Genomic DNA, 21,753 nt, shown 5'->3' with positions numbered 1-21,753 from the left:
AACTCACCCTAACAATGCAGTACGAGGCAAGTAGACTGTTGACCTTTCAAACGCTTGAAACTAGACCACACTCCTTTCAATGATGTATCATACTAGAATTGGCATACATATGGTAAACGAAGCTGAAGCATGGCAAGGGATCACAATTGGAAAAGAGATATGCCAAGGCAAACCAACAAGCAGGGTTCCCATCGACACCGGTCCAACTAACCACAAGGACGATCGAGAAGGGTGAAAAGACTGCAGTAAACCGGCGCAGGGAAATGTGGGAATGGTTACGCAAGGATAACGTCAGGTGTGATGACCCTCCTCTAAACACCGTTCGACATATTTCAATCACTGGGTATGCCAAGGGGATCAAGCAGAGATATATTAGGTGTATGTCATCTGTTCATCGTCGTCGTCTCCGAATTCAATAACTCATTGCAACCGCAGCGCTTCAGTTCATGCACGCGTAACGCATCAGTCCAAAGCTGCACAACCCTTCCGTAATGACTCTTTTGAATTGACTCCACCAAACACAGAATGAAGTTTTGGCACTGGAGAGGTTGTCGCCCCATTGATGTAGGGTGTACCGGCAGAGCGAGTATCAGGTAGAAAGGGAGAAAGTCAGGGTAGATTTAAATCAGGCGCGTTCGACCTTCATGCTAAGAACTATGCTGTGTTGTTGTTCCGAGCAGCCTGGGACTCAGCAGCCCGAACGGGAGCAAAATACGGATGGGCCATCGCTTCTTGGGCAGTGAGGCGTTCCTAGACAAATGATATTAGCTTTGCGCCGCGCAGAATATACGCAACAGAGTGCATACCGCATGATCGTATCGAAGCAGCTTGTCCAAAAAGTCAATCGCTTCGTCGCTGACGAAGCGCTGGTTCTCGGCGTTGACAAAGGTGTGCCAAGGCTTCCGAGGGAAGCGCGAGAGGAGATCATCGTACTGAGGATCCAATTCAATCTCATACTTGTCCAGGTATTCAAAGAGTTCTTCGGTTCCAAGAACCTTGGCGATCTTCACCAGCTGATCAGAGTTGCTATTTCCATGAAAGAAGGGCTCCTTGCGGAAGATCATGGATGCAAACATCGCGCCCAGCGACCACATATCCAGAGAGTAGTCATATTCCTGGAAATCAACAAGTAGCTCGGGACCCTTGAAGTATCTGGAAGCAACGCGGACGTTATACTCCGTGCCCTTGTGGTAGAATTCAGCCAGACCCCAGTCGATGAGGCGAAGCTAGGCATAATCAGCAGAAGAATAGACACGAGGCTATCAAGACTACTAACCTTGCGCTTTTCATGATCGATCATGACATTGTGAGGCTTCACATCCCGGTGCATGATACCCTTACTGTGGCAAAAATCCAGAGCCTTCAAGAGTTCGTAAACGTAGAAGCGGACATCGTAGTCGGAGAATCGGGGGTAAAGAGTCCGGAAGTCGGTATTATTGACATTCTCAAAGACCAGACTCGGTGTCTTACTCTGGCTGTCACGAACGACGTCTAACAGAGCTACCACATTGGGCCCACCTGCCAGATTTTGGAGAATCTTGATTTCACGCTTGATCTTCTTCTTCTTGACTGGCTTGAGGACTTTGATGACACACTTCTGGTAGTTGACAACATTGATACCTTCAAACACCTCAGAGTACTTGCCGCGTCCTGCGAGAAAGCAAGTGTTAGTCCACATATCCCACGATGAACCACGCTGGGATGACCCCGTCGACGGAGGTTGAATATTGGAGGGTGATTTCGCCCTTACCGATCTTGCGGACCACCTCGTAATTCTCCAGAACACCCCAGGAGATGTTCACACTGTCATAGTCCCAGTAAGACCGGGGCATATGCTCATTGACATCAGCATAAACGCGCGCCATGGTTGATGGCGACTGGGCGATCAGCTTCGAGGTCAGCCCACAATCGGATAGGAATGGTAAAATGCGGCGGGGTAGGGAGGGGACCGAGGGAAGAAGGATGAATGGGGGGGAGGGCGCGGCGACAGGATAGGGATCGGAAGGACAGACAACAGCAGCCGCAAGACTAGGAGGTCAACAACCTGTCTAAATTGCGCAGCCGTGCTATCGTCCAGAGCAGCCAAAGCACAGGGTAGTATACTAGTAGTAATATTATGGGTGGTTGATCAGAAAGGCCGAGAGCGTTTCGCTCCGCCTTCGGGGTCACGAGACTTGCCTTGTCCTATGGGTGACCCGGGCAGCTGCCGGGCTCGGCAGAATATTGATGCGGTATGATTTTCAGATGCCTATGCTAGGACAGCTCGCAAAAGCACTGTATTAAACTTCAATCAGAAGTCGTTTCGTTCGGGGCAAAAGTGAGATTTTGGCTCAAACGTAGGGAGCTACTCTGTCGCAATCATGTTCTATGATCTGAATGTGCCCTATAGCCCGGGTGATCCCGAAGTTGTTCATACTTTGAACTTCCTTGCAGAACGTGCGTCATGTTCCTCCCCCCCCCGAAAAGGCACGAGACCGGCGCAGCATATTGCACATTTTCTAAGAGCCACATGAAGTGCTGACCTGACTTTCAGTTGGCTACACCACGGTTGCACTGTCAGAGACGATCAATGGGAGATTGCCTCCAAGCCTGACTGCCCCAGCTGCTCCAAAAGATGCTCCCCGGAACCTGGTGCTTCTTAGTCGCCTGAATCTGACCCTCTCCGACCCTGCGCAAAACCAACGACTTGCTAGCCTGACGCAAGCCTTTGACTTAGTCGCTCTCCGCCCAACAAATGAGAAGGCTCTACTTAACGCGTGCACCAATCTGGAATGTGATATTATCTCCTTGGATTTCTCCGCTCGCCTGCCGTTCCACTTTAAATTCAAAATGGTTTCTGCGGCTATCTCACGTGGGATTCGTTTCGAGATCTGTTACGGCCCCGGCGTTACGGGGAGTGGTCTTGAAGCTCGGCGTAATCTAATTGGCAATGCCATGGGCTTGATACGAGCAACACGTGGCCGAGGAATCATCGTTTCAAGTGAAGCGCGGAAGGCTCTGGGCGTGCGGGCTCCGTGGGATGTGATCAATCTTGCCTGCGTCTGGGGCTTGTCGCAGGAACGCGGAAAAGAAGCAGTCTGCGAAGAGGCTAGGAAAGTGACCGCCTTGGCCAAATTGAAACGAACAAGCTGGCGTGGGATCGTCGACATTGTTGATGGAGGAAGTAATTCAGCTGCAACAGCCACAGGACCGTCGTCTAAGCAGAAGAAATCTACGGAGGTCAGAGCAGATGGATTGAAAAGGAAAGCATCGCTTGGCTCTGAGGCAGCAACCGAGGAGAATGAAAAGCCACTTTCAAAACGCGAGATGAAGCGTAGGGCTAAGAAAGCTCGCCTAGGGGCTTTCGGTGGCGATAGCAGTGCTAACGGTACACCGGCTACTTGAGCGGAGAATCTCCCAATTTTTCTCTTCTTGTTCCGAAATGCCTGTCGCGAGGGGATTGACAGGCGTTTGTCGAGAGCCCTGCCGTGCCGAAACCTAGAGCCGAGCCGCACGGCCTTCGCTCCGAAATATCAGCGCGTTACGGGTAGTACTTTGTCACAGGGAATTTCCAAGACCAGACCGCACACTAGCCAAGTGCAGCGATCTCCTTCGAGTCTCTAAGGACTTGTCTTGGTGGCCGCAAAACCTACGCTGAGATGAGCGGTGTGCGGGTGACCGAGGCCTGCCGCCTCCATTCCCCTCTGCCAAGTATAAATACTCTTGGTGACGGTGCAGTGAGTCGATCCGTTCACAGGGACAGTGATCAACTTCATTAGTCATGACTACAATCATCGATATTCTGTAGGCGATGAGACCAATGATGGCCATTGAATGGCAGCGTGGACTTTGATACCGAGTGCAAGAAGCGCACTCTCAGATCTATATCATATGAATCTAGACTCACGCAAAGAACTTAAGATGAACATATAAGACTAATCCAAGCCTAATGGGCCGCGTGCCTGCCCATCATCTGAGAGAGTACCATCTATGCACAAATTCCCAAAGTTGTGACCCCAGCTCAACCCTTGACATATACCTCCTTTCGATATGCCACCGTAAACCCGGCCCTTTCTGCATTTCTGGCACTTCCACTGCCTTCCCTTGTACTCAGCGTCATCAGCTTCAACCCCATGCCTTTGGCAGCCCTCAAACGCGCCTGGATGAGCGCCACATGTGCGCCCATCCCGCGAGACATCGGCACCGTACTATCCAAGTACAAATGCCCGAAGCTCTCCCCGGTAGTATGCGTACCCAGGACCGCCAATGCCGCGGTGCCGACCACTTCCCCGGCGTCCGTCGTCGCGACGTAGAGTCTCGTATCAGCTCTCTGGGCCGCAATCCTCGCCAAGGCGCCCAACAGCTCCTCCGAGCGTCCCCCATCGGCGAATCCCGCAATGGAAGCGGCAACGAAGTGCTCGCGATCGAGATCCGAAGCCACCTCCCTAACCGTGATATCCTTCCCCTGGTGACCCTTCTGCGCGATGAACGGTCCATCTGAGTCCTCCAGGTCCATGCAATACACGCTCAGCCTCCCCTTGGAGATATACCCGGCACGAGTGAGAACCTGCCCTGCGGACGGGTCTGCGTACTCGCACAGATGGATTTCCGGACGCAGACCGATCGCGGCGTAGATTGACTCGAAATTGCAGAGGTCCTGCGATGTGAAGGGGCCGTGGAGCCCTAGCCCAACGATGCGGCTTAGCTTGCCCTCGAATTTGGGGACAGTGCGGATGGCGACGCCTCCGGCTACACGCTGGTGCTGAATGAGAACCTCGCAGGATGGGTACAGTGTTTGGAGCGCCTGAGCTTGGCGAACGACGTGTGTCTCCTCCGTCTGCTCGATTCGAACTACAAGGCTGGGCGGTGGTGAGGTGGCGAGTGTCATATTGGCGCTGCGGTCCCAAGCCATGCAAAGATCGTGCTGTGCCGTTGCAGAGTCCAGCTGGGAGAGTCAAATAAGCCGTCTGATCGATTATTCACGACTCAGAGAAAGAACATGCACTACAGGAATAAACTAAATGCGGAACAATGGACTTACGTCTCAGACCACTCGTGACTCACACTGGTGTGTTAGGAAGAGTGAGGAGGACGAATGTGTCAGGATGGAGGATGGGCTCGAGTTTGGAAAGAAGAATTTTGAGATCTGTTTCACCGGGAGCCATTGTGGTGGTGGTCGTGGCGTTCAGTAAGACTGATTGATGTGCTGTCGTAGTGGCTCTGGTTTGTGAATTGACAGTCGGAGCTAGCAGCACTTGCTGGTTGATTAGTACCTGATGTTGTTTATATATTTGGGTGGTTGATTCAATACACAATAGGTAGATTAGTCGCTATTAATGGGTGAGTAAGCAAGAGGAACCTCGAGTTCACACTAATTACACATTTCAAAGCTTAATCTATGTGTTCCATACTGATTCAGAAACACCTGAGAAGCCTAATCATCTACAGGTAGAAGAGCTGCTAGACTTAAATGTCATCAGTATTATGATTATCAAGAGCACTGCGAGTATACACTATCTACCCACTGGTATCTATAGAGAAAATCATCGTGTCTCATGTCCGTAATAGCAGCATAAGAGGGTATGAACGCGAGATCATGGAAAGGAAGCCCGCCCAGCTTCACCAGCAGAAAATGTTCCTTGCGGAAAATTGATGTGCGCGTCAAGTCATAATAGGTCGTTAGACAGGCAACCATACCTGCTATCAAGATGCTTCCTCAAATTCAACCAAGACTCTCAAATAGCCGTCCATCCAATCCACATTTCCCGCGGACAGGAGTGCAATGGTCCAGTCGCCGTCATTTTGGACCGTTGTTAATCCATCCGGTAGCCATACCTTGAATCTCCAGTTGACCCCTGCGACCCAGCCGCTAGCGGAGTCCAAGCCTGACTCAGATGAAAATCCCGGCAGCTGACCCGAAAACCGGCGGGAGATCACTTGCTTGAGCGTCTCGAGGTCAGGGCACTGGCTGCCAGGCACATCAAGTCGGGAATGTGTGCGTTTGCCGTCCTGAATAAGATTGATACGAAGAGAGACAGACATGGGCGACGAAGGAGGCCTGACATTGCTGGCGGCAGAGGCAGCTCCAGGCATCGGTGGTAAATTGGCAGGCGGGAAGTGCTGAGGTTGTGACACAGACGCCTGATCGTGGGATGCAGCATGCGGTTCGTGCTTCACAGCAAGATTGTCGCGGATGATGCGCGAGACGTCGCGAGTGATGCTACTTGCACTGTGGAAGTCTATTAGCATGGTACGATAATGGAAGAAGTGGGAAGTGTCGGGCGACTTACAATTCGTTCCTCGCGGGCTGTGGAATGTTACCGCCAATCCGCCACCGCAAGTCAGAAGTAGCATTAGCCTCTAATATACGTTGTATATTGTCATCTTCACACTGTGGAGGACACTCATAGCCACCATTGTGAATGACCTGGTAATGGCTATCGACTGCAGCCACCAAGCCCCGCCAGTCCGGCTGCTGTAGGCCTGATAGGTACCAGAGATTGTCAAGTTCGCAGTTCTGATTGTACGAGTCATAGGACTTAGCGAATGCGTTCCAGTCGGTGGTGTATCCGTCCAACAGAAGCTCTGTTAATCCCAGATCCACGGCCTGCGAGGTGGAACCCATGGGTGGCTGTGACGCTGACATCGGGGTCTGCATTGCAGTATAATCATCGTGAATCTGATGATGATGATGCTGGGTATGCAGTTGTAGATGGTCCTCAGTTGGCGTGTGCGCATTGAGATTTTGCAGGCTGTCCTCAGTCTTCCGTCGCCGTCGCTCCTCTGCTCCGCCGCCTTTCCTCGTCTCGACAGCATACTGACGCTGTCGCTCGTTCGTTACCATTCGCCGTAACAAAGGTATCACCAGTGAGATGATCTTCTGTTGATCCCGGGGCCAGATGTATGCCCTGGGCCCCATGCCTTCATTGACCACATCTTCTCCAAAGAACCGCTCGCCATGACCCTCACCCTCGAGGAAATGACGTACGCAATTCCATAGCCGCAGCTTGACCATCTCTGTATCCCCCTTACCGCGTTGACCTACACAGTCACGGCGCTCAGGATGACGATCATCAAGCATGTATGCTTTAGCTGCTGCTTGAAGATGCAAGAAGTTTTCTGGAGAAAGCTCGAGGGAGGAGAACAATTTGGACATGGGTGGACGAGTGTATTTCTTGTTACTGGAGGGCTGGCGAAAGAGGGCAGCTGCCGAGTGCAAGCCCACCGCCCGAGCTTCAGATAGTGATTGTGGCGGGGCGCCTCGAAGATCTAGCCCATCACCGCCGTAATGATGTGGATGCTGCTGCGGATGCTGCTGCTGCTGATGTGGGTGGTGACTATGGTGGTGTGATTGCTGGTCCCCTGCTAGACCGACATGGCCCCCTCCTGTCAATGCGGGATCGAGAGCATCTTCGTTTCTCTTCCTCTTCTTCGTGCCAACTCGGGTCAACCCAGAGGTTTGAGCGTGTTCATTCACCGGGGCTGATCCGGGTCCTCGCAGACCCCGCCCGCCGTTGATCCCAGCGGTAAAGCTTGTGTCTGCAAAGCTGTCATCATCCATATGTATGTCCGGTCCATAGCCCTCTAGGTGATGTGTATTCCCAGCCGCCCCAGCCGCAGCGGCGACTGCAGCGGCCGCAGCCCATTCCGAGACGTCTTGTCCTGCAGCCGCTGTGGCAGCCTCCACCAGCCCAGCTAGTTGATTTTCGCTAGGCGCATACCCACTCGTTCCAAGGTGCGCGTTGGGGTCAACATTCGAAGTCGTGGTTGATGTAGCTGGAAATTCGGCCGCCGACGTTGACGGCTGATGGTGGCTTGGGGTGGATGCCGAAGTCATGATGGCATATAGCGAGCGTGATTATATTTGCCGCTATGGGCTCACAGAGCTTGTCCGACAAGATTGTACTGTTTGAGTTCCTTGGCCAAGTCTTACCATGCGAACTGTTGCAGAGTTCCGTGGGCAAAAGCGACAGGCGTGCGCCGGTGAATTGACGGATTGGAGAAGACGATAATGCATACACAGCCTAGTCGTTCTTGTCGCAATTTGCCGGAAAAAAGAAGCGGACCGCAGTATAGTTGAATGGGAAGATTATGGGAGCAAAACCATAAGGATCTAGTATCAATACAACCGGAGCGTGGACACGCGCAGTGTGCTGGGTATTATGTTAGGCGGATCTGAATTTGGAGGGACCCTTGCGGGCAAGCCTAGCCCTGAGGAAGGGGACGGCAGCCTAATAGCGCGCTGATACCCACAGGTCCGTCGACTGAATGGGAAGCTCAGCTCCCACTGGACTTCAAGCGTGCGCAACTCGCGATGATCGATGAAGCTATCCGGAAGGATGACGCTGTTTGGCTGGTTTGAAGGAAGTACAGACAGTGCAAACTCTGCAGGGAACGACGGACGGACGCCGTCGCGACTGCCGCACCGAGTTAGCGTGGAAGGTGGAGCATTAGATATCACATGATCACTACTTTGTAGTAATCATATGTACGAAACTCATCCGTCCATTTGCCGTCGCATGCTCGCTCAGTCTAGGAGAAGTTCATTCTATTTGCTGAAAATCTTCTTTTGCGGATCTGGCAATCTGGGCCAGCCCAAGTGCACAGATCAATTGACGCACATGATACAAGTATTGGAACCGCACGCTTGCCATAAATATCTAAACATGATTCGCCAGTATCCCAAAACCATATCAGCCAAAAAAAAAAAAGAGCCAAAACAATTGAAGAGCAAATTATTGTACCCATGTCAGCACATAATGAACCGCACCCCAAGGAGGATGCAGGTGATGACCGAGCATCAACGTGCCGAGTCTCCGTCAAATTAGAAACCATCTCCTTCTTTCCACATTCTCCCGACCTCCGCAGCTCGGGCTCTAGGATCCTGGCCTCGGTCGGTGGCATTGACGAACAGCTCGAGGATCAGTGCTTCTTCGAGCTCAAGTTGTTCTTCCAGAGTGATGTCCTTTCCAGGCTCGGGAAAGTCTAATTGGCTTTCTTCGCCCAGGTGTCCATGCATCCGAGTGAGCTCAATCAAGTCTGCCCTTACAGACCACCCCTGAAGTGCCTCCTCTAATTCGGATTTAGCCGTGTTATGGTCGCGAAAATCATTATACTCGTCTTCACCACCGAAGCAGATCCCAAACCCATCGCAGTAGCAGATATGTTCCTTGACACAAACAACATTCTCGCCGGTGAAAACGACCTGCCACAGATATTCCCAGATACGACCGGAAATGTAGTCACTGAGTTCGGTCCGGAGCATCCAGTCGCGGAAATACACGAATCGAGCTCGGGGTATGGCTAGGATGCGCTCGCGCGAGACGGCGAATTGAGCACAGCAGGGCTGAGATAAGACTTCAGGGATCGGGTCATCGGGGAAGATCTCGCCCCAGGCTCGAGCAAGCATGACCTCCTCCTGTTTGGTTTGATCTTCAACTAAGGTGCCAGGATGCAACCAATCCGGACAACCGGGGCTCCAAGTGCAGCGCAGATTCACATAACCCTGCCTGATAACCCAGGCCGGATTCAGACGCCGCAGCAACTCGGACGCATCGCCGTTGAAAAGGTCATCGTTGTGCCATGCGAATTGATGCGAATGCATGAACGCAATGATGTCTGGGAGTTTGTCGTAGTGCTCGATGATGTAGCTTAGGTAGACCATCACCTCATGCCCTTTGTTTTTGGGTGGATGGTAAGGTGCCGACGGATCATTTACGGCGTAAACGGCCGACTGCCAGTCTGGCAATTCAAATTCGATCCAGGTGGTGTCCTCCCCCTCTGCCTGAGGCACAACTAGTATCTTGCTGTACGTCGCGCCAGGCGCTTTAGGGACACCAGGAGCAAAGCGTGGTTTGGCGGCGTATGGCGTCCGTGTGGGAGTATCTTCAAACACCCGGGTGAGATTATAACGCAAGGATGGTGTGGGCGAGGGTGTTGCGAACGGCCTGTTCAAGCCCACGGGTTGCGGGATTGGCTCCCATTGTGCAGAGAGAGTGTAGAAGGCGAACAGGGCCGAGAGGATGAAGGCGAAGCCGAGAAGGGGCACCAGGCGGCGTGAGGAGATCATCGATCACGGAATGGAAGCGAGTAGTAAATGGAAGAAAATACTAAGGCAATGCGATATTGGGAGGCTTGTCAGTAAGTATTATCGGAAGAGACAGAAGGCGTGGTGGACGGATATGTTTTAAGCTTTTGGTGCCTGAGTTGGTTCCAGACCATGCAGACAGGCACCGGGGCCCGCACTCTTTACTCACAAGAAGGGCCGGAAGGCTACACGATAAAGATAATAGCCATGGATCAGAGCCTTGAAGACAGTAAGAAGAGTAAATTGCGGTCAAGAACTCGGAATTGGTGGGAAAATAACCCCCGCGATCGCAGGTAGCGGCGAGAAGCTGGCAGGTCGGTCTGTACTGTACGGGGGGAAGTTGTCTCTGAACTGGAGTTCTCCGTACTTCAACGAAAATGGCCCATGAGCCAGGGAGGGTGAAACAAGATTATTATGGTAGTCTAAGAATAAAGTAATGTAAGACGGCCCTAAGACATCCAGGCGATCGTGGAGTGGTCACTGCATACACGAACGAGGATTGGTGGGTTGGAGGCAGAATGGAACATGAAACCGGGCTGGAAGAACGAGGCATACGCAAATGATGGCGCAGAAGAGCGGGCGGGCGGAGGCGGAGCTGGCGTCAGCAATCGGGGCTGACGACGAGACTGTACCCGCTAGACGATTGAACCCTCTTTCCTCCCCAGATCGGCACATGTCAGTCGCGTCGCATTTACTACGTGAGTATGTATGTCTTTCTCACTCCCTTGGTAAAACTCATCCGCTTTGACCATGGAAGCACCTCAATTTATTAGTTACTACAGTACTGTACTGTACACAATACCTTCGGCGGAAGTCTAGATGCGAGGCAGCGATTTCCCCTCCGACCAATTGCCGTCCGAACCACAGGCTGCAGCTGCACCTCGGTGTCTCCACCTTTATTTCAACATCGTCGATCGTCGTCCGAGGTCTGCGACGTACGAGTATAAAAAGGGCAGATTGTAGGAGGTCGAACACGCGCAGACAATGAATGGTACCTGATTACTAGCAAAGCAAGGTTAACTGCACAAATGCTTCATCCCGGATCTGTACATACAAAAAGAAGACTCACGTGCCAGGGTACGAGCAGTAAAACATAAGTCGACTCCGACAGGAGGCACTTGGCAAAAATTCGTAATTGAGAGGTAGCTGGGTATGAATATGACTCGCTTCGAAAACGCCAGAAAACAAGGACATCCTATGGAGAAGAATGGGGGGATGTTGACAACACCATTGTGATGATACATAAGCCAAGAACAGAGTAGATTTGGTAGAATGGAAGTGTACTGGGTGACATATGGCAGAGGTTATGAAATGGGAGAGGGGAGTGAGTATCTATCTATCACTCGTCATCGCCATCGAGTACATCCTCTACTGTCGCGACCCGCGCCTTTCCTCTTGAGGGCGATCCCGACGACGATCCCGACCCCTGCTCACGCTCGGAACGTTCTGTATCGCCAGCCTGTGTCTCGGAGGCCAGGTCGGTCCATTGCTGGGACAGTGACTCGATACCAGTATGGGCTGATGCAGGAGTCGCGGCAGAATGCCAGTTTGGCAGATCCTGCGGTACGGAGGGGCCCGGAACAGCCGCGGTCTCTTGGACCGAACTTGGATTGTGGGATTCGTTCTCGGTCATGAGAGGTGCCGGGGGTATGATTGTCTCTGAAGCAGTAGTAGGAATGGAGGAGTTATCCACTGGTGTAGATCCTTGGCCAGGTGAGTGCAGAGGTATCAGAGACCAGCCGTCAGGAAGAATTAACCCGTCTGGTAGTCGAGAGTCCCCAGCCCTTATGGCAGGTGTTTCAGGGTCTGACACGAATCCATGATGCTCGGCTGTGGATGCCACAGAATCCGACAATAGGGAACTTGAGAGACCCTGTTGAGATTCAATGGATTCAGCGGAAAGGCTGCGGAGCCGCTGCAGCTCCGTTTGCAGCATTCTCACAAGTTGAAGTTGCTGAGTTGTGACACGTAGGCTGCTGATTTCTTGCAGGATCTGCTGTTCCACTTGCTGCAACTGATTTTGTAGATGAGCCACACTCGAAGCTGGGTTTGGAACTGTTGGAGTCGCCGGCGGTTGCCCAAACCCGAGTCCGAACCCTATCTGTCGAGCATTAGGCGCAATAGCATCGTTTGGCTGCTGCAATGGTACATTTCCCTGGTGAATTTGCTGCTGAAGATTGCGAAAAAGATCGCCTCTTCCTGCACCAAAGCCGATTCGGAAAGGTCCGAATTGATAAATTCGGGCTCGCGGTAATCCCTCCACTGGCGCGTTTCGACCGAATGCTTGATTACCAAAAGGCTGGTTTTGCTGCCCACCAGCATCGCCCCCTGGGTTGCGGTTGCCAGCGTCGCCGTGTCCTCGTGGTTGGGGTTGAGCAACGACTGGGCGTCGACAAGTCGGGCAATTCTGCTGCCTTTCCAGCCAGCTTCGAAGACAAGCAAAATGTAAAATGTGGCCACAGGGGAGTTTCTTTGGACGAAGGCGGTCAGATACCCGACCTTGCTGTTGTGCACCTTCCCCTCTCTCCCCAGCCCGGTGCCACTGGGTCATCTCCTCGCGGCAAATGATGCACACTTCCTCCCGAGCGACCTCCTCAGCGGTAGCATCAGGATAGCGCTCGTTCATGTCACGTGTCGCATTACGATACCGGACAAAGTCCATGATGCGGCGTCCGAACGACCGGATCGTAACAACAACGTCGCGTAAAATATGAATGGGCAGACCATAGAAGGTGAATAGAATGGCGAAGAATGTCAGGTACACCGTAAGTTTGAGGAAGTCTGTTAGAAGGTCAAGGTAGAAAATCCACCGGCCTTTCTCTTCCCACCCCGGCACATCCAATTCCATCTCGTTGACGTCGTTTTCATCCGGTAAACCAGGCAAAGTGGTTGGCTCTGCGGACTCGGTCTGTTGTCGCAGGGCCTCATCCCGCGCAGCTCGAATCTCTTGACGGCGTTCTTCCAACCTGGCCTTCAACTGCCGGTGGGTGATGTAGAGTTCAACCAAAGATATGGAATATCGGGCGGCGGTTGAGCTTGACAGAATGGTCAGGACAGCGAATTCAAAGCCGAACATGACCATCATGTCGGGTCGTGCTTGTTCAAGAACCGTCTGAACGCAGTATCTCAGCATGAACACGTTGAACAGGACTGATATAAGCAAGGACACAGCGAGCCGCAAGTGGAACAGGCGTGGATTCGCAGGCGGCTGCTGTTCGAGGTATTCTACGCGGCCCTCTCCGATCCAGCCCCAGACCTTGCCCACGAGCAGAGAAACGAACATGACCAGAAACCACCCTCCTAGCTCTCCACGAAAGATCGTCATCGCCAGACACGTTTCGGTGACAGCGAACCATGCTTTCTCATATAGCTGTTCGGTCTCGATGGGTCGGAGCGGTCCATAGAGGAGACGTTGGAGCCAAAAGAGGAAGAACCCAACGGCTAGAAGGCATACGTTCATCAAGATCTGAGAAATGTCGATTAGCCCATTCTGCGCAGAATTCCAATGATAGGTTCTCCTGTGCGCTTAGGGACGCAACGTGACCAACCATGCAGCGTGGGAGTAGAGGGCAGAGGTTTTACCATAAGATTTGCGCTACTCTGCGAAAGATATACACACGCGGCATAAAAGTTGGCCCTTTGATGTAGCGCTTTCAGAAAAACACCAGTGGCCAGGGCAGTCGAAGCCTATTTGTGGTTGCGATTCAAACGGATCAGCCTGAGCACAAACGGCCAGCATTATGGGAACAGAGCTAACTTACCCCGGCGTAGACGGCGAACCTCATGGCCAGGAATTGACGGGTGTGAACGACAAACTCCCAGTCATTGGCAAGGACACAAAGCGAAAGACCGAGAGTGCGAAGATTAGAAGGACATTGATTGAACTATGTGAGGATGAAGGAGGGGAAGGCCGTGGGAGGGGAGAGGATGGGGGAGGCAGTACTTAGTTCTGGACAGCTGGAGCAATCGGCAATCATTCCGCCCGCGGTCGGTGATGCCAGTTGACCATCTGCCGTCACCGCCTTGTGCCAATCTAGTGAATTGACAACTTACCTCAGCGGCGGCTGACTAACACTATAGTACAGTTGACGGCCATGATCTTATTTCGTCATTAGCCATCATCATGACTTAGTCAAGTCGGTCCTGTATTATCGCATGATTTCAGCCATAATTCCATGGCAGCTTGCCTTTTGGGTGTCAATCGTGGACTTGATTTCTATTTGCATGTTCAATTGTGGGGCACATGTGACACTGAGTACGTACAGTACTATTACTCAGTAGGAACTTTTGAAGAGACTCCCGAGTCATTGTGAGAGGCAACCCGAGCTCCACCTCACTTGTTCTTTATCTTTGGAAACACTGACCAGCGCTCCACCGGGCCGACGCGCGGTCATGTGACTGCTTGCGAGACATTCCGGAGTAGCACCACCACCAGACCGGTCTATTAAGTCAGTCTATGTTCAATGTTTCACAGACTTTACAGACAACGGTAACAAATCTGACGGCAGAGAACCGGGCTCGAATTCGAGGACCGAACGAGGACCAATTCACAGAGAGGACAACTGTGTACGTGTGTATGCGTGCGTCTTCAAGACAAAGGGGAAGATTGCCCTTGATGCTCTTTTGAGTAGTACTACGCACACTCGACTCCTCTGATCTCTCGAAACATGCTTTGGAACCATGGCTAGGATGACATCTCAACGAACACCTATCTTCACCGCTAGTCGGTTGCAAATATGCACATATTTGTTTGGAGTTTGCCCCTTTTCAATTGCATTTCTAGTTTTCCTCAATTCGTCTGTTTCCTTTGTTGTCACGGAACTTCTTGGCCTTGACGGGGGGGAAGGCGATGCTGTCGGGACTTTAGGCTTCGCAGATGAGCTGCTCGCTTTGGTTGCTTGTCCCCTCTGGGGAGGGCTCTCAGATCGAATTGGAGTCCGTAACGTGAGTGTACTTCTATGGTGCTGCTATAACCTCATTGTTTCTACTAGGAGCACTACTACTACAATTACTCACATGTATCTGTTTTAGGTTTGCGTGGCTGGTTATGGAATCATCGCCATCGCACTGGTTGTTTTTGTTCAAGCAAAGAATGTTTATCCTCAGCTTCTCTTAGGACGTTTGCTCTTCAGTCTTGGAGGCGCAGCGGTATCGACCATGGTCACGGCCGTGCTTCCGGCTGTGGTCGGACCATCATTACAGTCACAGCCCACTGTATCGAGTCGTGTGGCTGAGAGAGCGCCGTCCTCCAAGCTAGCTGGATATGTTGGAATGTGCGCTGGAAGCGGTGCACTAGTTGCCCTCCTCGTCTTTCTACCTCTGCCATCTCGACTTCAGCAGGGGGGAGTCTCACCACCACAATCCATTAAATATAGCTACTATGTCGTTGCGATCGTGTCTCTGTTGGTTGCTGTCTTCTGTTCTGTAGGGTTGCGGCACCTTCCTGGGGAGGAGGGCAAAGCCTGGAGTTCTTTATGGGCTCGGGGCCGACATGAAAGGCCGGAGGACACTTGTGCGAGTGATGACCGAGATACCGATTATAGCAAGCGACACTTGCCGTACTTCCAGCAGCTTGGCGCTGCGCTGATGTTAGGGTTCCATAACAGCGACATTCTCCTCGGCTATGTGGGCGGTTTCGTGGCTCGGGCATCATCTGTCGGAATCTCGTTATTCATTCCTCTAGCGGTCAATCACTACTATCTACAGTCTGGTCTATGCCAGGGCAACAACCGGGATGGAGCGGGCTCGGATGCTGTTAAGCAATCATGCCGTAAAGCTTATGTGCTGGCTTCGATTCTGACCGGAGTTTCTCAGCTCATCGCGTTGGTGGCGGCGCCGATTTTTGGGTATATATCAGAGCGGTCGCGGCAATATCCGATGCCCCTGCTAGGGGCATGTGTGGCAGGGGTGGTCGGCTATATCACATTCGCGCTGCTTCCCAGTCCAGACTTCAGAGGGCCCCACGGTAGTCCTGGCGTCTTCCTTGTGATGGGGTTGGTTGGGCTCAGTCAGATTGGGGCCATTGTCTGCAGCTTGTCTGTCCTCAGCACCGGAATACTCCGTGTGAGTGCTCAATGTCGGGTAGGTGATGGATATGATTCTTCCCCATCCACTCTCTATGGCGAGGAGACCGACGACGACCTGTTGTCGGCCGATGAGATTGAAGGCGACCAAGAGGAGCAGGCTTTGTTGACCTCAGCTACGGAACAAAACCAGCAGCCCCTGGCGCACCTGAGAGGTTCAATCGCTGGAGTGTATTCCCTGTACGGCGGCGCAGGCATTTTGGTCCTGACCAAGGTCGGAGGATTACTATTCGATGTCCTCTCGTCGGGGGCTCCGTTCTACATCCTAGCAAGCTTCAATGGATTTTTGCTCCTGGCGGGAATAGCCTGTGGGGTTGTTAGGCACTCGAAGACCCGCTAGGCTAGCAACTTAGATAGTTGGTTGGTTGGAGACTCGCGAGTCGGGGTTGATGGCTCGAGTCAGATCTGGCGGTGATGGCGGCGGCAGATGGAGCTTAGGCAGTGAAAGTATGGGGCTTCGACGATCTCATTTTCTCTCATTCTCTATATCTTGGTTGAGCGGGGAGTGCTAAAGTCCAGGGCAGACCTGTCAGCGACTCGACCCACAAGCCCATTTTCCTCGGGAGAACTTTCTTTGTCCGCAATGGATACTTCGAAAAGAATTGATTGATTCTTACTCCTCTAGTGCTTACACATGAACCGCGAACAAGAAGGCTGAGTGCCTCAGCCCACTTGACAAGCAGGGGTCCGGTTTATGCGCGAGTCTCGCGAAATGATGGTTTCAGCCCCCAATGCGCGCCCGGCGTTAGTGGACACTTAGCGGCAGCTTAGTTCCTGGCGATTCACTTCTTGCCTCTTGCCGGCTTCTCTAACGGTGGATAACCAAGTGATCTTCAGTCAGCTATTCTACCAGTACCAGGAACCATGGAAGCTCATCGGTCTAGTTTTGTGCTCCCACTCCCCTAACCGATCATTTGTTTGCTCGTCTGGACGTCCCCATGCGGCTAAATCAAGACAACATTGCGCCCATCGGAAAATCGGATCACATCGAACCAACTCTAATCGCCTTATGGCTTTCACGGCTCCACGCCAAAACTGGCGATCGGCCAGGGTCCGACCAGTGAGCTGAACCTCCCACGAGGATTGCCGCCCCCAAATGAGAGGGTCTCATTCTGTCGCAAGCATCGCATGCCATCCCCAACCAGTACACAACAGCCCTCGACGAGGCTCAGCCCTTGTCGCACCAGCGAGAGGGAACCAGTTGGGACAAATCTGTAAGAAACGGCCCTCGCGCGCCTTTTCGCCCCCAACTATTCCCTTTCCATACTCAGCATTCCAACTGCACATAGCATCGTTCTCCTTTCTCCTAAAGTCTGCACCCAAAAAGATTTTGTATTCCGTGGTTTGCATATAAGATATCTTGATTCCCACCTTTATCCTGCTCTATAACACTACATCCGGAATTTTCAATCTCCAACTCACAGCCACCATGCGTTTCCAGATTGCTTCCTCGCTGGCTCTGTTGGCCTCCGTTACGGCCGTTGTTGCCGATGACATTATCAACGTCTATCTGCCCGACACTGATGATGTTGGTCTTGCTGGAAAAGTGATTGGAACTGTATGTCATGGGATCCTTTACAGATCGTTGCCCGTGTCTCGGCTATCCAGAACATAACTGACTACTTGTAAATAGACTGGTGGTAGTCTCACCACTCTTGTTCTGGGCTGTGCTTCCACGACTTCTTCTGCTAGCGCTGCTACTGCCACCTCCGATGATGATGATGACGACAGCAGCTGCGACATTGAGGACGACACCTACACTCTCACAGTGGGCAGCTCCACCTACGGCATGGGCTTGTCTTACCGCGGAACGTCTGTGGCCCTTCTTGCTCTATACACCAATCTTTCTTTAACCTAACACCGTTTTCCAGTACCTACTCCCAAGGCTGCACCCGCACTGGTACCACCTACATGAGCTGCACTACCAGCGCCAGCGACTCCGAGGGCCCCAGCTCCTCCTCCGCTATCTACACCACCCCCTTGACCGCCATCCCCATAACCATCACCGGTTCTGCTTCTGCCTCCGCTACTGGTTCCTCGTCCGGCGCCGCCGCCACTGCCGCTGCCTCCGGCACCGGCTCCGCCTCGGGCAAGTCCACCGACTCTTCGTCCGCCAAGTCGACCTCCGGCTCCTCCGATGCCTCCGGCTCCAGCACCGCTGCTGCTAGTGCCAGCCCTAGCAGCACCGACAACGGTGCTCTGCCCTTGGCCACTGGCAGCTGGGTTGCCGGAGGTGCCGCCATGATGCTGGCCTTGGCCATGGCTTAAGCCAGGCTCCAATTGAACACATTCGGTCGAGACCCCCTTTCCGGTTCAACCTATGACCTATGACATAGGATTGGTCAGTGTACATATAGAGACTTGCTTTCACTCGGGAAGGATTTAAAGATTGTGCAAAGAGCCGAGCTTGCTGAGTTGGGAAGAAGGGAGGGAGGCGAAGAGGATGACGCTACCTGTTGTTCATGTACAATGTCACTTTGTGCGCTTACTCTTTAGAATAATGTCATTACCACTATTTGCCATTAAATTTTCACTACACGGGGAAAAGAAGGGGATGCGGGTAAAACTGCAGAAGACACCACGTCGCAGCCTTTGAGACTAAATTTGTTTTGAGGAGCCGCGAAGTACAATACGGAGAGAACATTATTCCCGTGCAAAGAGAGGAGTACGGAGGATGTAGCAGCATTGATCACTTGGCTTGGGTAATGACTATTAGCTACATACGCAAATTTAGGACTTCATTGGAACAACCCCGCGTCCCGGGACAAGGTGGCGGACCCAAACCCGTCGGACCTCTTACCACGCATTTCCCTGGGCTTGTCGTCGGCCCGTACCTCCAACCCAGCCCGAATGATGTTGGTGCGCAACAAGCGGATGTGCGCCTCGCGCAGGTAGTCCTCCAGATCATCGAGAACGGTTTCCTGCAACTCGGTTCGGAGGTCGACCTGGTTGGCGACCAGCACCTTCTTTTCCAGATCAATGCGGGCGTCCAGCGTGCCGTCCTGGATCAGCGCGACCAGCTCCTGCACGAAAGGCGAGGTGAGGTCCGTGTCCGGGTCGCTCTGTTGCTGGCCGCCGCCGCTGCCGCCGCGGGCATCGGTTTCGGCCAGGATTCCGGGGGCGAACATCTTCGACATGGAATCCAGGGTGACGCGGTTGAACGGGATGAGGTATTGCTGGATAGACTTGGTGCGGATGCGAGTGAAGAGGGTATGCACGTGACGTTGCAGGTGGATGTCGAGCAGATAATCCGCCTTGTAGGCCTCGAGGATCTCCAGGCAGGAGCGGAACTTGGAGTTACAGAAGAAGGCGATGGCGCGGCGGATCTGGGGCTCCAGCTCGAGGAAGTTGCGGAAGGAGTTGTTGTCGAGGACGCGGCGCTGGAGCTCGTGGCGGTCCATCGACGCCAACGCGCAGAGCCCGCCGTACACGGCCACGTCGTTGGAGGTGATCACCTCCGTGTACGAGTCGCCGAGGCCCGGGTCCGTGTTGAGGAAACTGCTGGCTGCATCCAGATAAGCCCCCGAGTGCAGCTGAGAGAGGCCCAACGCGGTGGACAACTTCGGCTGCACCTTGGACTGTTCGTCCTGTTTTGATTGCAGGTTGCGTAATCGGTGAACGTTGGACTGCACGCTCAACCAGTCGCCTCGCTCGATCGCCACGGTGATGATCTTGAAAAGCATCGAAACGATATGCGTCGGGGTCGTGCAGTAATCCCGCATGCGAGAATATGCCTTTGATGCCGACGTAAGATCGCCGATGAGGTAATAGTGCTGGCCCAAATCTTCATTACCCATCTATAGTACGCAGTTAATCATGTATGGCCTCTCCTCTTGAAATCCTCAGGGGTGAGGGGACAGCCATCCTTACCCGTATGCTTTCTTTAATCAAGTTATTCTTGTAGCCCTTGAGTTCATGCTCTAACCTGTCTGTTTCAGCCTTGACGACTTTTTGCATGTGGTCCACCCAGTGCGTGTCAAGTGTAGCCTCGGGATCATTTGGCGCCACCTCTGCAAGAGCCCGCGCTGCTCGTTCGTATCTGGTGACATCTTTGCCACTTTTGGCTTCGGCAATTGCGGCTTTGAGTGCCTCGACGGCTAGATAGGTTGAACATGTACCGATGACATATAGTCGATTGTACCTGGTCCGGCCTGGTGTCGAGATGCCGGTCAGCTCTGATGTGGACGACGCGAAAGCAAAGCAGCATTTGCCTACCAGTATAGTTCGAGATGTATGATTCCAATTCGAATTTGGGAGGATCTTGGGCGTGGAGGCTCATGGTTAGCGTTCAAACGAGCACATACTTACCGAGAACGTGTGGTTCATACCTTCGACCCTGATATTCAAGCTCAGCGGGCCTCCGTTGATGCTATCCAAGTCAACATTACCACCACCCGGGGCTTGGCCCATGTACGCGGCCGAGTGCTCGATGTGCCCGTCCGTTGGTAAGTAATCCATCCCTCCGACACGGCGTCAGCCCTGCTGCCGACGATTAAGACAGTATGCAGCAAGCCCAGAGTCGGGAGGTATCTCTGAGATGATGTTTCAAGCCCAAAGGTGCGTCGGTGAGAGGAAAACAGGGCAATAGAGGCAGCAGCGAATGTCGCGAGGCGATAGGTGAAGTGGAGAACGAGCTGATTCGGAGCCTGGAGCGGAGGTAATTCTAGATCTTTGGTGCAGGCTGTTGTTGATATGTCATAAAGGCATATAAATCTAATCTCAGACAGTCCAAGACAGGAGATGAGTCTTTGAAACGGTAGATGAATATTCCGGCTGGTGGTGGAGGGTGATTGAAGGTGAATTGACCTCGCTCTCTCTCTCCCACCGGGCCATCAGTATGGCGGCATCATTTGGCCCGACTTATCAGCACCGCTGCATACCGCCCGAGCCACCGCCTTGCAACCATGACCAATTCCTCACGAAATCCATTGGTATAGCTCGCCGGTTACTCGGCATGACCTTCAAAAAAGAAACTGCCCTATAAGATGCTATGTATGGAGGGCTCAAGATGGAGCCACAGAATTATAATCATGTTGTGTCCTGCTGTCACCATGGTCTAATAGCATATTATCAGCTCTATCCCTTTTGCTCTTGGTCCTATCGATCTTCAGAGTGCAGAGTCCTTGCAAGATGTGTCCAGGGTGCATGTGAACCTATCTCACAGTGACTGGATTCTAGCTTTGATCCGTCTTTCTTCAAGAGATTACAAATTAGTACTCATGATCGGGAATTGTTTTGATGGGATGAGTTCAGATTAAGCATAAACATCCGACGTAAGTGAACCTTGGATTAAACCAGTCTATCTTGTTAAAAGATCTCGAGTCTTTGAAAATGAAAGGTCCAACTCCTGAAGTATGATTTTTGACCTGCGCTGGAATTGATTGGAGCGAAAATAAATGGTCATCATTGTTTTGTCGTGGAAGAGGATAGCTCATAAACAGTAGCACAACCATTACACAAGAGAAAGGAAGAAATCGCTGCATCGTGAACTGAGAAAAACACCAAAGCAAAAGCAGTTGCCGATGTCCGACAAGAATCGAAAGCTGACAAATATTAGATATTACGCTAAAATGCCAAAATGATTCCCACACAGTATCGGGAGTG

The 21,753-nt window shown here is 52.4% G+C and overlaps 9 protein-coding genes across 9 annotated transcripts; 3 read left to right on the top strand and 6 right to left on the bottom strand.

Moving 5' to 3' along the window:
* Positions 1–654: 654 nt before the first annotated feature.
* Positions 655–1,865, bottom strand: BO82DRAFT_283577 (casein kinase II subunit alpha/alpha'; the record flags this gene model as incomplete). Its single annotated transcript, XM_025631425.1, has 4 exons — positions 655–750; positions 807–1,226; positions 1,277–1,650; positions 1,751–1,865. The coding sequence occupies 4 exons, from the start codon at positions 1,863–1,865 to the stop codon at positions 655–657; spliced, it is 1,005 nt and encodes a 334-aa protein (XP_025491932.1).
* A 495-nt stretch (positions 1,866–2,360) lies between these two features.
* On the top strand, positions 2,361–3,384 carry BO82DRAFT_364899 (ribonuclease P subunit p30 family protein; the record flags this gene model as incomplete). The annotated part of the gene is made up of 2 exons (XM_025636979.1): positions 2,361–2,436; positions 2,534–3,384. The coding sequence occupies 2 exons, from the start codon at positions 2,361–2,363 to the stop codon at positions 3,382–3,384; spliced, it is 927 nt and encodes a 308-aa protein (XP_025491931.1).
* Positions 3,385–3,862: 478 nt separating this feature from the next.
* BO82DRAFT_354465 (uncharacterized protein) lies at positions 3,863–5,248 on the bottom strand. The gene is made up of 2 exons (XM_025635208.1): positions 5,021–5,248; positions 3,863–4,924 (listed from the first exon to the last, which is right to left on the bottom strand). Exon 2 carries the CDS (start codon positions 4,865–4,867, stop codon positions 4,001–4,003), a length of 867 nt encoding a protein of 288 aa, XP_025491930.1. The 5' UTR covers positions 4,868–4,924; positions 5,021–5,248; the 3' UTR covers positions 3,863–4,000.
* Positions 5,249–5,682: 434 nt separating this feature from the next.
* BO82DRAFT_283622 (DUF3431 domain-containing protein) lies at positions 5,683–10,048 on the bottom strand (the record flags this gene model as incomplete). Its single annotated transcript, XM_025631427.1, has 4 exons — positions 5,683–6,208; positions 6,270–7,703; positions 7,862–7,865; positions 8,812–10,048. The coding sequence occupies 4 exons, from the start codon at positions 10,046–10,048 to the stop codon at positions 5,683–5,685; spliced, it is 3,201 nt and encodes a 1,066-aa protein (XP_025491929.1).
* A 1,357-nt stretch (positions 10,049–11,405) lies between these two features.
* Positions 11,406–13,851, bottom strand: hrdA (E3 ubiquitin-protein ligase HRD1; the record flags this gene model as incomplete). The annotated part of the gene is made up of 3 exons (XM_025637433.1): positions 11,406–13,532; positions 13,649–13,753; positions 13,828–13,851. 3 exons carry the CDS (start codon positions 13,849–13,851, stop codon positions 11,406–11,408), a joined length of 2,256 nt encoding a protein of 751 aa, XP_025491928.1.
* A 904-nt stretch (positions 13,852–14,755) lies between these two features.
* Positions 14,756–16,489, top strand: BO82DRAFT_374645 (putative MFS transporter; the record flags this gene model as incomplete). Its single annotated transcript, XM_025637432.1, has 3 exons — positions 14,756–15,010; positions 15,098–16,129; positions 16,193–16,489. 3 exons carry the CDS (start codon positions 14,756–14,758, stop codon positions 16,487–16,489), a joined length of 1,584 nt encoding a protein of 527 aa, XP_025491927.1.
* A 1,089-nt stretch (positions 16,490–17,578) lies between these two features.
* On the top strand, positions 17,579–18,417 carry BO82DRAFT_364893 (putative GPI anchored glycoprotein; the record flags this gene model as incomplete). The annotated part of the gene is made up of 3 exons (XM_025636978.1): positions 17,579–17,707; positions 17,783–17,961; positions 18,021–18,417. 3 exons carry the CDS (start codon positions 17,579–17,581, stop codon positions 18,415–18,417), a joined length of 705 nt encoding a protein of 234 aa, XP_025491926.1.
* Positions 18,418–18,826: 409 nt separating this feature from the next.
* Positions 18,827–20,948, bottom strand: BO82DRAFT_354459 (COP9 signalosome complex subunit 1). The gene is made up of 4 exons (XM_025635207.1): positions 20,478–20,948; positions 20,365–20,409; positions 20,020–20,300; positions 18,827–19,946 (listed from the first exon to the last, which is right to left on the bottom strand). Exons 1-4 carry the CDS (start codon positions 20,605–20,607, stop codon positions 18,888–18,890), a joined length of 1,515 nt encoding a protein of 504 aa, XP_025491925.1. The 5' UTR covers positions 20,608–20,948; the 3' UTR covers positions 18,827–18,887.
* A 409-nt stretch (positions 20,949–21,357) lies between these two features.
* BO82DRAFT_78763 (uncharacterized protein) lies at positions 21,358–21,753 on the bottom strand. The gene has a single exon (XM_025641553.1). It carries the CDS (start codon positions 21,630–21,632, stop codon positions 21,399–21,401), a length of 234 nt encoding a protein of 77 aa, XP_025491924.1. The 5' UTR covers positions 21,633–21,753; the 3' UTR covers positions 21,358–21,398.

This window comes from Aspergillus uvarum (assembly GCF_003184745.1).
Source record: "Aspergillus uvarum CBS 121591 unplaced genomic scaffold BO82scaffold_27, whole genome shotgun sequence".
Classification (NCBI taxonomy): domain Eukaryota; kingdom Fungi; phylum Ascomycota; class Eurotiomycetes; order Eurotiales; family Aspergillaceae; genus Aspergillus; species Aspergillus uvarum.
The sequence above is the reverse complement of the archived record's forward strand: the minus strand, read 5'-3'. Positions and strand labels throughout refer to the sequence as shown.